At 42.3% G+C, this 13,854-nt stretch overlaps 1 protein-coding gene across 2 annotated transcripts in view; it reads left to right on the forward strand.

Annotated features, from left to right (window-relative positions):
• The window catches only part of Adhfe1 (alcohol dehydrogenase iron containing 1), a 40,532-nt gene that overhangs the window by 5,160 nt on the left and 21,518 nt on the right, over window positions 1–13,854 (forward strand). For both annotated transcript variants that reach the window (XM_004653311.2, XM_045142554.1), the window contains exons 3-9: window positions 537–583; window positions 2,114–2,167; window positions 3,691–3,845; window positions 4,186–4,382; window positions 6,138–6,215; window positions 7,598–7,703; window positions 10,917–11,069. In XM_004653311.2, coding sequence (XP_004653368.2) covers window positions 537–583; window positions 2,114–2,167; window positions 3,691–3,845; window positions 4,186–4,382; window positions 6,138–6,215; window positions 7,598–7,703; window positions 10,917–11,069 — 790 coding nt within the window. The remainder of the gene's footprint in view (window positions 1–536; window positions 584–2,113; window positions 2,168–3,690; window positions 3,846–4,185; window positions 4,383–6,137; window positions 6,216–7,597; window positions 7,704–10,916; window positions 11,070–13,854) is intronic.

The raw sequence follows: 13,854 nt of genomic DNA on the forward strand, positions 1-13,854 counted from the left end.
CACTGTAGTCCAGGCTGACCTGGAACTCACTCTGTATCCCCTGTCTGTCCTCAAACTCATGGCAATCTTCCTACCTCAGCTTCTTGAGTACTGGGATTAAAGGTGAATGCCACCATGCCTGTCTAAAAAAATATATTTTTTATTTGTTAATTTGAGAGAGAGAAAAGAGAATGGCTGTGTTGAGGCCTCTTTTCACTGTAAATGAACTCCAGATACATGTTCCACTTTGTGTGTCTGGTTTTATGTGGGTACTTGGGAATAGAACCCAGACCAGCAGGCTTTGCAAGCAAGAGTCTTTATTGGCTAAGCCATCTCTTCAGCTCTGGAAGAAAACATTTTTTAGTGTACTACATTTTCAAAAATTTGTTTAGGGGGGCTAGAGAGACTTAAATTTGATGTGCAATCATGAAACCCAAATATATATTTTAGGTAAGATTTTACAGAAGGTACTTGTGTTCACTGCCAGGTTCTGCTATCAGAAAAAAAACAGTATTTATTTTTAAGGTCCACTCTGATGCTAATTTCTGCATTTCTAGCTCCTGGACTTTCTCCTTCTGGGAAAACAACAGACTATGCCTTTGAGGTAGATTTTATCAATTCATTCTTTCTTTTATGAATGACCTGAAAAATGAATTTAAAGTATTTTCCTGTCACATTAGTATTTCATTTGCAATGTGTTGTTAATTAATGTTCCATAATCTCTCTCTAATCTCTCTCTCTCTTTTTTTTTTTTTTTTTTTTTGGTTTTTCGAGGTAGGGTCTCACTCTGGTCCAGGCTGACCTGGAATTAACTCTGTCATCTCAGGGTGGCCTTGAACTCATGGCAGTCCTCCTACCTCTGCCTCCTGAGTGCTGGGATTAAAGGCGTGCACCACCACGCCCGACTTCTAATCTCTTTTTGATTGGGCTCTGTTCAGCAAAGTGCCTTATGAAGATAATGGATTAATGTTTGAAACACTATACACCCTTAAAAATGACAGACTTAGTTCTCCACTCTCCAAATTCTATGTGAATCCTTCATAGTGATGACAAAGAGGACAAAGCAATGTGTTGAAGCAAGAGAAAAGAAACAATTCTTGTGCATTTTCTTATAGTAATTACATAATTATTTATAAATACCTGCTTAATTCCATGCCTCCTCCTAGTCCAGGAGTCATAAGGTCACCAGGGACCCTCTGAGAACTCAGGCCCCATATAATAAAATAATAGTAAAGATCCAGCCTCCACTCAGCCCCACATGATTGCTGCTGCTTGAAAATGCAGTTCCAGTGTTTCCAGATTGTTCAACAGAAATAGAAATTCAGGTAGTTATGTTGGATGGGTTAAATCCTTATTTTTAAGAGTTTTTAAACAATTTTCTTTAAAAAATTTCTTTAAAAAAAAAGAAATTTGAGCATAACATGAATCAAACAAAGCATACCTTCCATTAAAAAGAGACCCATCGGCCGGGTGTAGTGGCGCACACCTTTAATCCCAGCACTCGGGAGGCAGAGGTAGGAGGATCGCCGAGAGTTCGAGGCCACCCTGAGACTACGTAGTGAATTCCAGGTCAGCCTGAGCCAGAGAGAGACCCTCCCTCAAAAAACCAAAAAAAAAAAAAAGAGAGAGAGAGAGACACCCATCATCCATCAGAATGAAAGTTCTTCTTTTACCTGTATATGTTAGAAGGCCGTGTTTCTCTGCTTTGTGGTTACTTGTGTTACCAGAGCCCAACAACGCAGCTGGTGCTCAGTGGTGCTGGTTAGGTAGAAGGAGAATTGGATGCAAATGCATGCATGCATGCAAGAGGGGTCGGTAGACAAACAGGCAAAAGCTATGCAGAGAAAATTACCTTTAAATGTGAAAGTAAGAAATTTGAGAGTTGATGCAGCTCTGGAGTTGGGGAGAGTTGATACAGGCCTTTGAAGCTGAAGGGGAGTTTATGGTATATTTGGGAAAAGAAAATATGACTGGAGCTAAGGTTCTCTTGAAGGAGGGTAAGGCCAGAGGGTGAGTGATCTAGATGGCCACACTAAGGAGCATATAAATTATTATCTAGACAATGAGTAATCATTTGTGCTTTTTATAAATACAGTGACCACCTCTCTGATGTACCTGTTTCTTTTTTTTTCAGATGGCAGTTTCAAATATTAGATATGGAGCAGGAGTTACAAAGGAAGTGGGCATGGCAAGTATTTGAGATGTTTACAGCCTCCTATCATAAGTATCAAAGTCTTATCTTTTTTGTCCTAAGTACCAGATGTATGTCAAATTTTTTAAGTGCTACTGGGGGCCAGGAATATAGCTTAGTAGGTAAAAGTGTTTGCTTCCCAAGCATGAGTACCTGAGTTCGATTCTGAAGCACCTACATAAAAACGCAGGCATGGGGGCTGGAGAGATGGCTTAGCAGTTAAGTGCTTGCCTACAAAGCCTAATGACTCATGTTCAGTTCCCCAGTACCCACATAAAGCCATATGCATAAGATGACTCATGCATCCAGAGTTTGTTTGCAGCTGCTGGAGGCCCTGGTGCATCCATTCTCTCTGTCCATTTATCTTCTCTCTATGTCTCTCTCTGCTTGAAAATAAATAAATATTTTAAAAAAAGAGAGAGAGAGAGAGAGAGAGAGAGAATGAGAGCAGCTGGGCATGGTGTGCATGCCTTTAATCCCAGCACTCAGGATGCAGAGGTAGGAGGATCACTGTGAGTTCAAGGCCACCTTGAGACTACATAGTGAATTCCAGGTCAGCCTGAGCTAGAGTAAGACCCTACCTCGAAAAAACAAAGAGAGAGAGAGAGAGAGAGAGCAAGATGCAAGATTCTCCCTCAAAAAAAATTTTTTTAAGAAAAAAAGTTTAAAAAAAATAGGTATGGCTGCGCATGTCTCTTACCCCACCCTTGAGCCAGGAAGATTTCTGGGGCTCCAGGTTCAGTGAAGAGAGGACACCAGGGCTGAAGGGATGGCTTAGCAGTTAAGGCACTTGCCTATGAAGTCTAAGGACCCAGGTTCAATTCCCCAGGACCCATGTAAGCCAGATGCAGAAGAGGCACATTTGTCTGGAGTTCCTTTGCAGTGGCTAGAGGCCCTGCCATGCCCATTCTTTCTGTCTTCTCTCTACCTCTCTGCTTGCAAGTAAATAAATAATTTTTTTTTTTAAAAAAAAGAGGACATCTGAATCCTCCATGGGGGGGGGGGAGGGCATGCATCTACATACCACAAATAGTTCACACACCCCAAAGAAAGGACTAGTGGATAATAACTAAATGCCTCATTTTGATTTTTTTGGTTTGTGTGTTTGTATTTATGTATGTGAGCATGGATACATTAGTACGCATGTGGAGGCCAGGGGACAACTTGCGGTTGGCCCGCTTCATTTGCGTCAAGGTTTCTTGCTCTGGATTTCTGCTCTGCTGCTCTTTGCGGTGGTAGTCAGGAGCTCCCTTCCAGAAGAAATTTCCCATCTCCATCTCCCATCTTGCCATCGGCCTCCGTGTGCCAGCATTGCCACAGCCTTGCAGGTCCTCTAGCTTTGTACGTGGGGTCTGGGGATTGAATTGGGTAATCCAGCTTGAGCTAGGAATACTTCATCCACTGAGTCATCTACCCAGCGCAGATCTTTCTTAAAGAAATACAATGTTAGGTTTGCCCTAAGAGTTTCTTGCAGCTTTACTACTACACTCAAACCTAACCTATAAATTATTTTATTGTAGGACCTGCAGAACATGGGAGCTAAAAATGTTTGCTTGATGACAGACAAGAACCTCTCCCAGCTTCCTCCCGTTCAAGCAGTTATGGATTCCCTGGTGAAGAATGGTATCAGCTTTCAGGTGTATGACGATGTGAGGGTGGAACCCACGGATGCAAGGTAACTTTGTAGTGGGGTTGTCACTTACTTTAAGTAGAAGAACACAAATCAACAAATGTTGTTGAAAATTTGTTCCAGGCTTTTTTTTTTTTTTTTTTTTTTTTTTTGGTTTTTCGAGGTAGGGTCTCACTCTGGCTCAGGCTGACCTGGAATTCACTATGTAGTCTCAGGGTGGCCTCGAACTCATGGTGATCCTCCTACCTCTGCCTCCCGAGTGCTGGGATTAAAGGCGTGCGCCACCACGCCCGGCCCAGGCCTTATTTTAATGCGAAGACAGTTTTATTTTTTTTTTTTTCTGAAAAAATATGGCATAACAACTTTTTTTTTTCCCTTCTCCAAGCTTCAAGGATGCAATTGAGTTTGCCAAAAAGGGAGCCTTCGATGCTTATGTTGCTGTGGGTGGTGGCTCCACCATGGACACCTGCAAAGCTGCCAATCTGTATGCGTCCAGCCCCCACTCAGAGTTCCTCGACTACGTTAATGCCCCCATTGGCAAGGGAAAGCCAGTGACTGTGTCCCTTAGGCCTCTGATTGCAGGTAAAGACTACTTGTTTGCTTCATTTTGCAAGTGGCAGAATGGCCTTAGGAATGAGGCCAGCTAGTAACATCGAAGTCTATATTACTGTAACTTTCTCATTTGTTCATTTTGAATCAATGCATTAAGACCAAAATAGCAGTTCATCACTGTAAAATCCTGGTCTTCACTGTTGCACAGATAGAGACAGATTGGGTCAGTGGCAGGAAATCTGCACAGTTAAGCTATCGAGTCACTATTTGAAGGAGGGGCAGGACCCTCAGTGACATTTTGTAGGTCCCTCTGTTGGCAGGTTTATCCTCTAAACCCCATCTGCTTTGTCCCATTTTGTTAGCTACTGTGGAGTGTAAAGAGAGCATTTGCCGTCATTTTTCAGTGACTCAACCCTTCCTGCACATAATGGCTCTTCAGCTGATCTCAGGCTTTGTCTCTTTCCTGGGACATGTGGCCAGCATGACCATATCATTTGGGATGACATCTGCTCCATGGCTGCCCAGTGCACAGACACACAAATCCATATAAGAATAGTTTGAATGTTCCACAGGGACCTTGGGATTTTCCATTCTTTTCTTCCCTCTCAATTTTATGGCTGTTAGCACACCACTCTAAAGTTTTGTAGCTAAAATGCACTAACTAGTCACAGGGAAATATGCTCAGTTTCAGTCTTGTTTTCTGTTCTCCCCTCTCCTGCCCCTATTGTGAATGGCCCTGTGATGAAGGGACATGAGGGAGTTTGTGTCACATGAAGGACTTTGGGCTTTGACCTGAATGAGAAATCAGCAGGGAGCGGCCTAATTGGGGTCTGGCAAATGGAACCCTCTGGTGAAACCGTGTCAGCATCACACAGAGGGGTGATTAGTAAAGTTTAGAAACTTGATAGAACTACAAAACCACAGGGCCCAGCAAAGGCTGAGTGTTCCTGAGCTTGCTGCCAAGAGGGAATAAAGATGTCTTTTAGAGACAGCAAATATGAGTGTTCCCACCCACCGGAGGTGCTGGGCAGCCTGCATTTGAATCCCCAACTGCAGCTGTGTGAGCTCGGGGTAGAGGAGCCCCCGAGCTTCCAGAGCTCATTGCTATAGTATGGGCATGTATTACAAGATTAACATACATGTGTGTTGACACAGATAGCATACATGAATGTTACCACAGAGCCCACATATTCAACCCACATGCATGTGAATGCAGTCACAAGCACATACATATAAACACATTTACATGGATGCAGCATACATATTAAACCCACATACATGTTAAATATATATTCATCTAGCTTTGTGTGGGTCCTGGGGAATCAAACCTGGGTCCTTTGGCTTTATAGGCAAGCGCCTTAACCTCTAAGCCATCTCCCCAGCCCTGTTAACTCTATATAACTGTTAATTCAGGCATACATATTGTTCATGCCTGGTAACACAGATATAGAGGGCACATAAACATTGAATATGTCTGCATGTTAATAGACACAGGCATGGTACACATTAAACATGCATGTGCATTCAAACATCATCATGTATATTAGACATATATACACACACTAGCACAGATACAGATCTCATACATGCTAATGTAGGCATAGACGCCATACATACTAATCAAAACACAGATCCTAAGCATTAATGCAAGCATAGGCTTACATACAACCAGCAAGACAGCAAAGCTTCCTTTCCTAATATTACTTCTTACTTTTAATAGTGACTTAAATCTCCCCATGTACCTTTACTTGGATACCTTCTAATATTAATATTATATTTTTAAAGTCCCAACGACCTCTGGAACTGGGAGTGAAACTACCGGGGTTGCCATTTTTGACTACGAACACTTGAAGGTGAAAACTGGTAAGAACTTTACCTGCAGGGTGTTTTCTCTTGCACCTTTTACCCCTATTCTTCTGGCTTTAATGCTGTGGTTTAGAAATTAAGGAATTCTGGAGATAAAGAGAGGACATATGCATACACACATTCTCTTTTTCCAAGTACATCTGAAAATAGTACAATAAATTTATTTTTTAGAATTAGCTACAAAAATCTGTTCATATACAGTGAGTCTATATTGATCATTCTTCTGCCCACACTAGTGATGATTAATGACAAATGCATGTTCTCTATACCTTTAACATCTTTTTCACATTTAAAGTTAATTTTTGTTGGAGTGATATTTTCATATTTCCCACATTTCAAAAGTATGATTTGATACAAGTATACATGTCCACATAACCAACACCTCAATCAAGATTCTAGACATTCCCATAACTCTGAAAAGTTGCTGTGTGTTCCATCTTAGCCAATCCCTCCAGGCCCCTTCTGTTCTGCTTTCTATCATAACTACAAATTTATCCTTAATTCTGATTGACTCTTGGCTGATATGTAGAAATATCCCTCTCCTAAGTCTGACTCAGTATTCTGTTTCAGCCCTTGTAGCAGAATAAGCTAGCATTCAGCTGTGTACTTACAATCGCCTTTTCAAAAGGAAATTACACAGTCCCTGGACACTGTTAAAGATACTTATAATAACCAACACTTTAATCAGACCTTATGGTTTGGGGTTTTATTTTATTTTATCCATTTATTTATTTATTTTAGTTGGCATGCAGAGACTTAGAGATTCTAGCATTTTCAAATATAAATATAATTTGATTCTGTTGTTTCCTGTCTCCCTCTATTTTTAAAAAACTTATATACTATCTCATTTGATCCCTACAACAGATCTATAATGGATGAAACACTGCTATTATAGTCTAATCTCGACTGAGAGTATAGCTCAGTGGTAGAATACTTGCCTAGCATTTGAAAGGCTCTGGGTTGAATCTTCATCAAATATACATCTGCTTGTACATATCTGTATAAGAACTCAAAACGATTAAGTAATATGTTCAATGACACAAAGATATAGAACAAGGGTTGGCAGTCTGCCAGTGAATAACTGTCCATAATTTAGGAATAAGACTGACTCATAATTTTTGCTGGTTTTGGTGGTATGAATATTCCCAACTGGACCAATGATTCTGGAAGAGATGTGTGCAGGTGGCTCCTGGGACCTGGAAGGAGCCAACTCTAGCACATCACTGAAAAACCTAGGTTTCTGATTCCAGATCTCTTTCAACTGCTCCTTGCCTCATGAGAATGAATCTTTTCTCATCGTTCCAATTTATTATCCTAAGTTATTTTGTTTTTAAATACTGTCCACAGCTTCATGCCTATTTAAAATCTTTCTGTTTCAGGCATTGCTTCACGAGCCATCAAGCCCACACTGGGACTAGTTGATCCTCTGCACACCCTCCACATGCCTGGCCAGGTGGTCGCCAACAGTGGCTTCGATGTACTTTGGTAGGTACCGCTGCCACCTGAAGAGGATTTTTAGGGCAAGTCTAAGGACAGCATTTTACCACACAAGTGCCTATTTATAAACACTGACAAGCCTTTATCGATCAGGATTCCTTGCACTGGGTCTCATTGTCCCCTTTCAATAAGACCCAGTGGGAACACTAAAGCTGGAAAGCTGGTACCTGAGTGCAGTTTGGTTAGAGACACAAACCTGCTATTCAGGATAATCACCTCAGATAACATCCATAGCTACAGGGCACAGAACAGAGGGCAGTTTGAGATGACATGCCATATCTCAGTGTCACACCACCTACCTAAAAGGGAAGATCCCAGACTGAACCAGGGACAACAGAGAAGGGACCTTACACACATCATTGCTTCCCTGCAGTGCCAGTCAATACAAGACCCTCACTAATGGAAAAGGAAAGTGTATTTCAGGTGTTTAGTGACTTGCCTGGTTCATAGTGCATTCCTTTAGCTTCAGGGCAGTGGGCCAAATGCTCCCAATCAGTATTTCTACCACAGAGTTTGCTCCTGAGGTCCAGACCATTAGCCCCAGTCATGTGTAGGAGCTCTATGGACACTTCACTTTCAGCAAGTCCCAAAACACCCTAGTTCATCTGTTGGCACATGCACATTTTGTCACATTTTCATGTTTCTGAAATCAGTACATATCTTAAAATCTACACAAAGTAGTGTTTTTTTAATTTTCAGCAGCATGATTTTTGTTTATAAAAACTGTGTATCTTGTGGCACATCTTTAAATGTTATGTTTTATAATGTACTCAGCAGTACCTTTAAAAAATGATGACACCAGGTGTGGTGACACACACCTTTAATCCCAGCCCTTGGGAGGCAGAGGTAGGAGGATTGCTAAGAGTTCCAGAGACTACAGGGTGAATTCTAACTCAGCTTGGGCTAGAGTATGGCTCTATTTTGAAAAAACAAAAAAAAACTGATGGCATCTTAAGTTGATAAAACATGATAATTCTCTTCATCTCACATACCGTTGCTTCTTCTAAGTCCACTATCTCAGCAAGTAGCAGAAGTCAGTATAAGCGTTTTTCTTCCCTCATGCCCACTCAGTCGGCACTTTCTTATACTTCTTGAGTCTCTGGTATATCACAGGTCTTGAGTTGAATCCTGTTCACATGAACTGGAGGTAATAGCCAGGACCCATGTCTAGGTCTATCCAATCCCTGGTCTTCTTTTCTTGGTGCATTCTTCTGCTTAGAAAATTGTATTAAGGGATGGAGAGATAGATTAGCAGTTAAGGCACTTGCCTGCAGAGCCAAAGGACCCAGGTTTGATTCCCCAGTACCCATGTAAAGCCAGATGCACAAGGTGGTGCATGCATCTGCAGCTTGTTTGCTAGAGGTTCTGGTGTGCCCATTATCTCCTTCTGTCGTCCCCCCTGCCACCTCTCTCTCTCTCTCTCTCTAATAAATAAATAATAAATAAATTTTAAATAAAAAAAGGAAAGTGACATTCAACTCCATTCTGGCCACTATTATCAGAATTTTGATGACTGTCTCCTATTTACTTGGAAATAAGAGAAATGAGGTTGTCTTCCTAACTATCGAGTATATAATAAATACATCCCTGGCTCAAAGCAGTCATCTCTCAGGCCATTAATTACTCAGACCCAGATGTCACTGGCTGGGAATGGACCAGGGAAGGAGAATGATGGAAGTATTTGTTAAGCAGCTTCTTCCCATCACTATGCCAACACACCTGAGACTACCATCTCAAAAGCAGGAACAGTTTATTTTAGCTTGCAGTTTCAGATATTTCAGCTTTGGTTGATGGCACAGTATGTCATGGTGGTAACACATGGCAGAGAAGAACTATTTACCTCATGAAAGCCACAAAGTAAAGAGAGACTGAAAGAATCTGCAGTCCCATTTTCCCCTTCAGGGGCATATCCACGGTAGCCTAACTTCTGTCCACTAGGCTCCACTAACTAAAGGTTCTACTGCTTCTGGATAAGACCACTGGATAGGAACCTATATCACTTTGCTTCAACACATGGACCTCCAAAGGACAATTCAGATCCAAACTGTAATATTTCTCCACCAAGGACTGTTCAAGAAAACACGTGTCCCAAGAAATCTTCCCCTAAGGCCCAGTGGTCTACTCTAAAAATAAACATAGAGATGAATTAAACCTTAGAGGTAATTCTCCTTGCTAGAACTCCATGGAAGCCATCACATGGCTTGCCTGCAGTAAAAGAAGGTGCTGGAAGGTTCAGATGTCTGTCTTCCTCAGGAGGTATATTATCATTATAAATCAGTAATCAGACTTCCAGGTTTTACAGTTTCTGTGAGCTCAGTTCAGTGAGTGTGTCTGCCTAGTATATTCTTAGATTCAGAATCTCTATTAATCTCTGTCTTTCTTTTTCAGGGAAGGGTTTCACTGTAGCCCAGGCTAACCTGGAACTCACTCTGTAGTCCCAGGCTGGCCTCGAACTCACAGTGATCCTCCTACCTCTGCCTCCCAACTGCTGGGAGTAAAGGTGTATGCTACCACTCCTGGTGGATTCAGAATCTTTTTTTTTTTTAATCTTTGTTTTATTGTTATTTATTTATTTATTTGAGAGCGTCAGAGAGAGAAAGAGGCAGAGAGAGAGAGAGAATGGGTGCACCAGGGCCTCCAGCCCCTGTGAACGAACTCCAGACATGTGCGCCCCGGATTCAGAATCCTGATGCAATCTAGATATTTTACATGGCAGAGGTCAGGTTCTAGCCCTGCCCTGTCCTCTCAGCGTGTACACATAATTCTTGCATTTCTAATTCAATCCGTATTTAGAACCATAAAACCATAGCGCCTATCTATCAGGTTTTTTAAAAAACATAATGCTTTGTTCGAAAGGCTTCTCATACATAGGAGAGTAAATCCTCCATCAGGAGACTGGAAACTAATGCAAACTTCATGCAAAACATGTCATGCTACGTTGCGCCCCAGTGCATCATGGTCTGGGTGACTCTCGTCTCACCCTCTGCAGTTAGGGAGTTAGGCTCCATGACGGCCTGCACATGGAAGCAGCTCTGAGGTTCTTGAAATAACCAACTCTCCGTTTTTTTAACACATTGTTTAAAAATCCATTTTTTTTTTCAAACCAGGAGTTAAAAATGATAGTTAATAATGAGTTTTGTAATTAATGGAGGGGGGTGGAAAATATTGCTTATTCTTTGCATTATAAACACTTCTCTTCAGCCATGCTCTGGAATCCTACACTGCCCTTCCCTACCACATGCGGAGCCCCTGTCCTTCCAATCCCATCGCTCGGCCTGCGTACCAGGGCAGCAACCCAATCAGTGACATCTGGGCAGTCCATGCACTGAGGATTGTCGCCAAGTATCTGAAGAGGTAGGTCGCCTTAAGGGGAGGGAGACAGAACAGAAAGCCCATATTCTGCCCTTGTGTGGAACATGGCATACCTAATTCTGAAAGGTGCACCCTGAATTCACTAGAGCAGCCCAGAGACATGAAGAAGCAGCAGTTACCAGTGACCTCCGAAGGGACTCAGGGTGGCAGGTAAAAACTGGATCCCTGGGCTGGAGAGATGGCTTAGTGGTTAAGGCACTTGCCTGCGAAGCCTAAGGATCCAGGTTCAATTCCCCAGTACCCATGTAAGCCAGATGCACAAGGGGATGCATGCATCTTGAGTTTATTTGCAGTGGCCGAAGGCCCAGCACACTCATTCCATTTATCTTTCTCTGCCTCTTTCTCTCTCTCTCTCAAATAAATAAACAATATATTTGTTTTAAAAAAAAAAAAAAAAGCTGGATCCCTGGGTCTGGAAAGGCAATGACTGCCCAGAGACAAATTGGAAGTTGTTGTCTTGGGGAGATGGTTCTGTGGGAAAGAGAACTTGCTGGCTATGCGGGAGGACCTGAGTTCGATCCCTAGCACAGACATAAAAGCCAGGCATGACCATACATACCTGTAATACCAGTGCTTGTAATGCCAGCACTGAGGTAGGCAATGACAGGAAGATCACTAGGGCTCCCTGGTCAGCCTGTCTAACCAAAAACTGGGGAGTTATTAGGGAAATAAAGCCAAGGAGTGATAAGAGAAGATGCCAGATATCCTTCTCTGGCCTTTGCAGCATGCATATGAGGCACATGAGTGTGTACGCGTGCACACGTGCGTACACACACACACACACACACACACACACACACACACCACATACTGCAATCATTTCTTTTAAAGCTCCAAAACTATCCAGGCATGGTGGCATAACACCTGTAGTTCTAGTATTTGGGAGACGGAGGCAGGAGGATTGTGCTGGCATGCATTATATTGTTGGTACTAGCCCATCCAAGGATGTACAATATGTCCCTGCATTAAGAAAAAGAAGAAAGCCGGGCGTGGTGGCGCACGCCTTTAATCCCAGCACTCGGGAGGCAGAGGTAGGAGGATCGCCATGAGTTCAAGGCCACCCTGAGATGACAGAGTTAATTCCAGGTCAGCCTGGATCAGAGTGAGACTCTACCTCGAAAAACCAAAAAAAAAAAAAAAAAAAAAGAAAAAAAGAAAAAGAAGAAGAAAACTCAAAACCTGCAGTTAGGATGAGAGCAGACATCATTTGAGACTTGGCAGAAATGAGAACTACCCAGACAGTTGCTGACTATGCTGTGTCAAATGTACAAAGAAGCCACCTGTGAAGCAAACGTACAGGAACTAGATTCAAGGAAAAACAGGGTGTAGAGATCGTTGATTCAAGAAGCAGAGAATGGAAAAGGTTTTAAAAGACTTAACAATACAAATACAGTCTGGCTGCAGTGGCACAGACCTACTATCCCAGCCCCTGGAGCTGAAGGGGAGGGTCACTTGAGCCCAGGAGTTTGAGGCCGGCCTGGGAAGGATATCAAGACCCCATCATTGAAAACATGTTTTTTCAAGGTAGGGTCTCACTCTAGACCAAGCTGGCCTGGAATTCACTGTGTAGGTTCAAGCTGGCCTCAAATTCACAGCGATCCTCCTACCTCGGCCTCTTAAGTGTTGGGATTAAAGACATGTGCCACCATGCCTGGCCAAAATTTTCAAAAAAAAATTTAGTTGATTAATTTTAGATCTGAATATGGGGGTACACACCTTTAGTACCAACACCAGGGAGGCTGAGGTAGGAGAACTGTAGTGAGTTCTAGGTCAACCTGGGGCTACACAGTGAGTTCCAGGTCAGCCAGTGCTATAGGAAGACCCTACCTTGAAAAAAATCAAAAATATATTGATAAATTTTAAAATTTGTTTTAAAGGATACAAATACATGCATATATACGTACACCCATGAATAGTCAGAGGCTGTTAGAGAACAAATAGGAATAGGCTCATGAAATAGTAAGCATGTGCAGTTGTTCCTCAATATTCTCAGGACATTGTTTTCAGGATCCCCTGGGCCACTAAAGCCTGTAGATATTCAAGTCCCTTACAGAAAATGTTGTGGCATTGCATATAACCTACACATATTCTCCTGTACACTTTGAATCTCTCTATGTTACTTACTCCTAATATGCTGCAAAAGCTGTGTAAATAGTTGTTAGACTGTATTGTTCATGAATAACGACAAGAAAATTGTCTGTATGTTTTCAATTCAGACATAATTGTATCTGAGTATTTTCAGTCCACAGTTGGTTAACTCTGTGGATGTAGAGTTCATAGGTATGAAAGGCTAAGTAAGTATATTTAAAGGTGAAAACTGAGAGACATTGAGACGTGAGTCAGACTCAGTTTTGTGTTTAGTGTTGGAGGGGAGGACATGGGCTGCTTAGACTAGACCTGGATATGCTGCCTTCTCTAGCCTTGACCCAGAAGTTCTACAGAGGGGCTTACGTCACATTTGTAGCAGAGCCCAGGGAAAGGCCATGGGAGCTCCTTCATGGGTTGGAGAAGCCCACAAGAGGTGAGATGATGACTGAAATCTACTACTCCACCTTGCTAGAGTTTTGAAAAGGAGGTTTTGAAAAAAAGTAGGTTTTGAAAAGGAGGCATAAACTTCTCACCATTCAGGTGTCCTGTCATAACAAGAACCCGTTTACTCCACACAAATCTTGGAAACACCAAGTAGGAATGGTTCAGGGGGCAAACACCAAGCTCCCTCCCTGGGGCCAATTTCTACGCAGTGTATGTGGGAAGGCTGAACCGAATC

Source organism: Jaculus jaculus, chromosome 2 (assembly GCF_020740685.1).
Source record: "Jaculus jaculus isolate mJacJac1 chromosome 2, mJacJac1.mat.Y.cur, whole genome shotgun sequence".
In the NCBI taxonomy this organism is placed as follows: Eukaryota; Metazoa; Chordata; class Mammalia; order Rodentia; family Dipodidae; genus Jaculus; species Jaculus jaculus.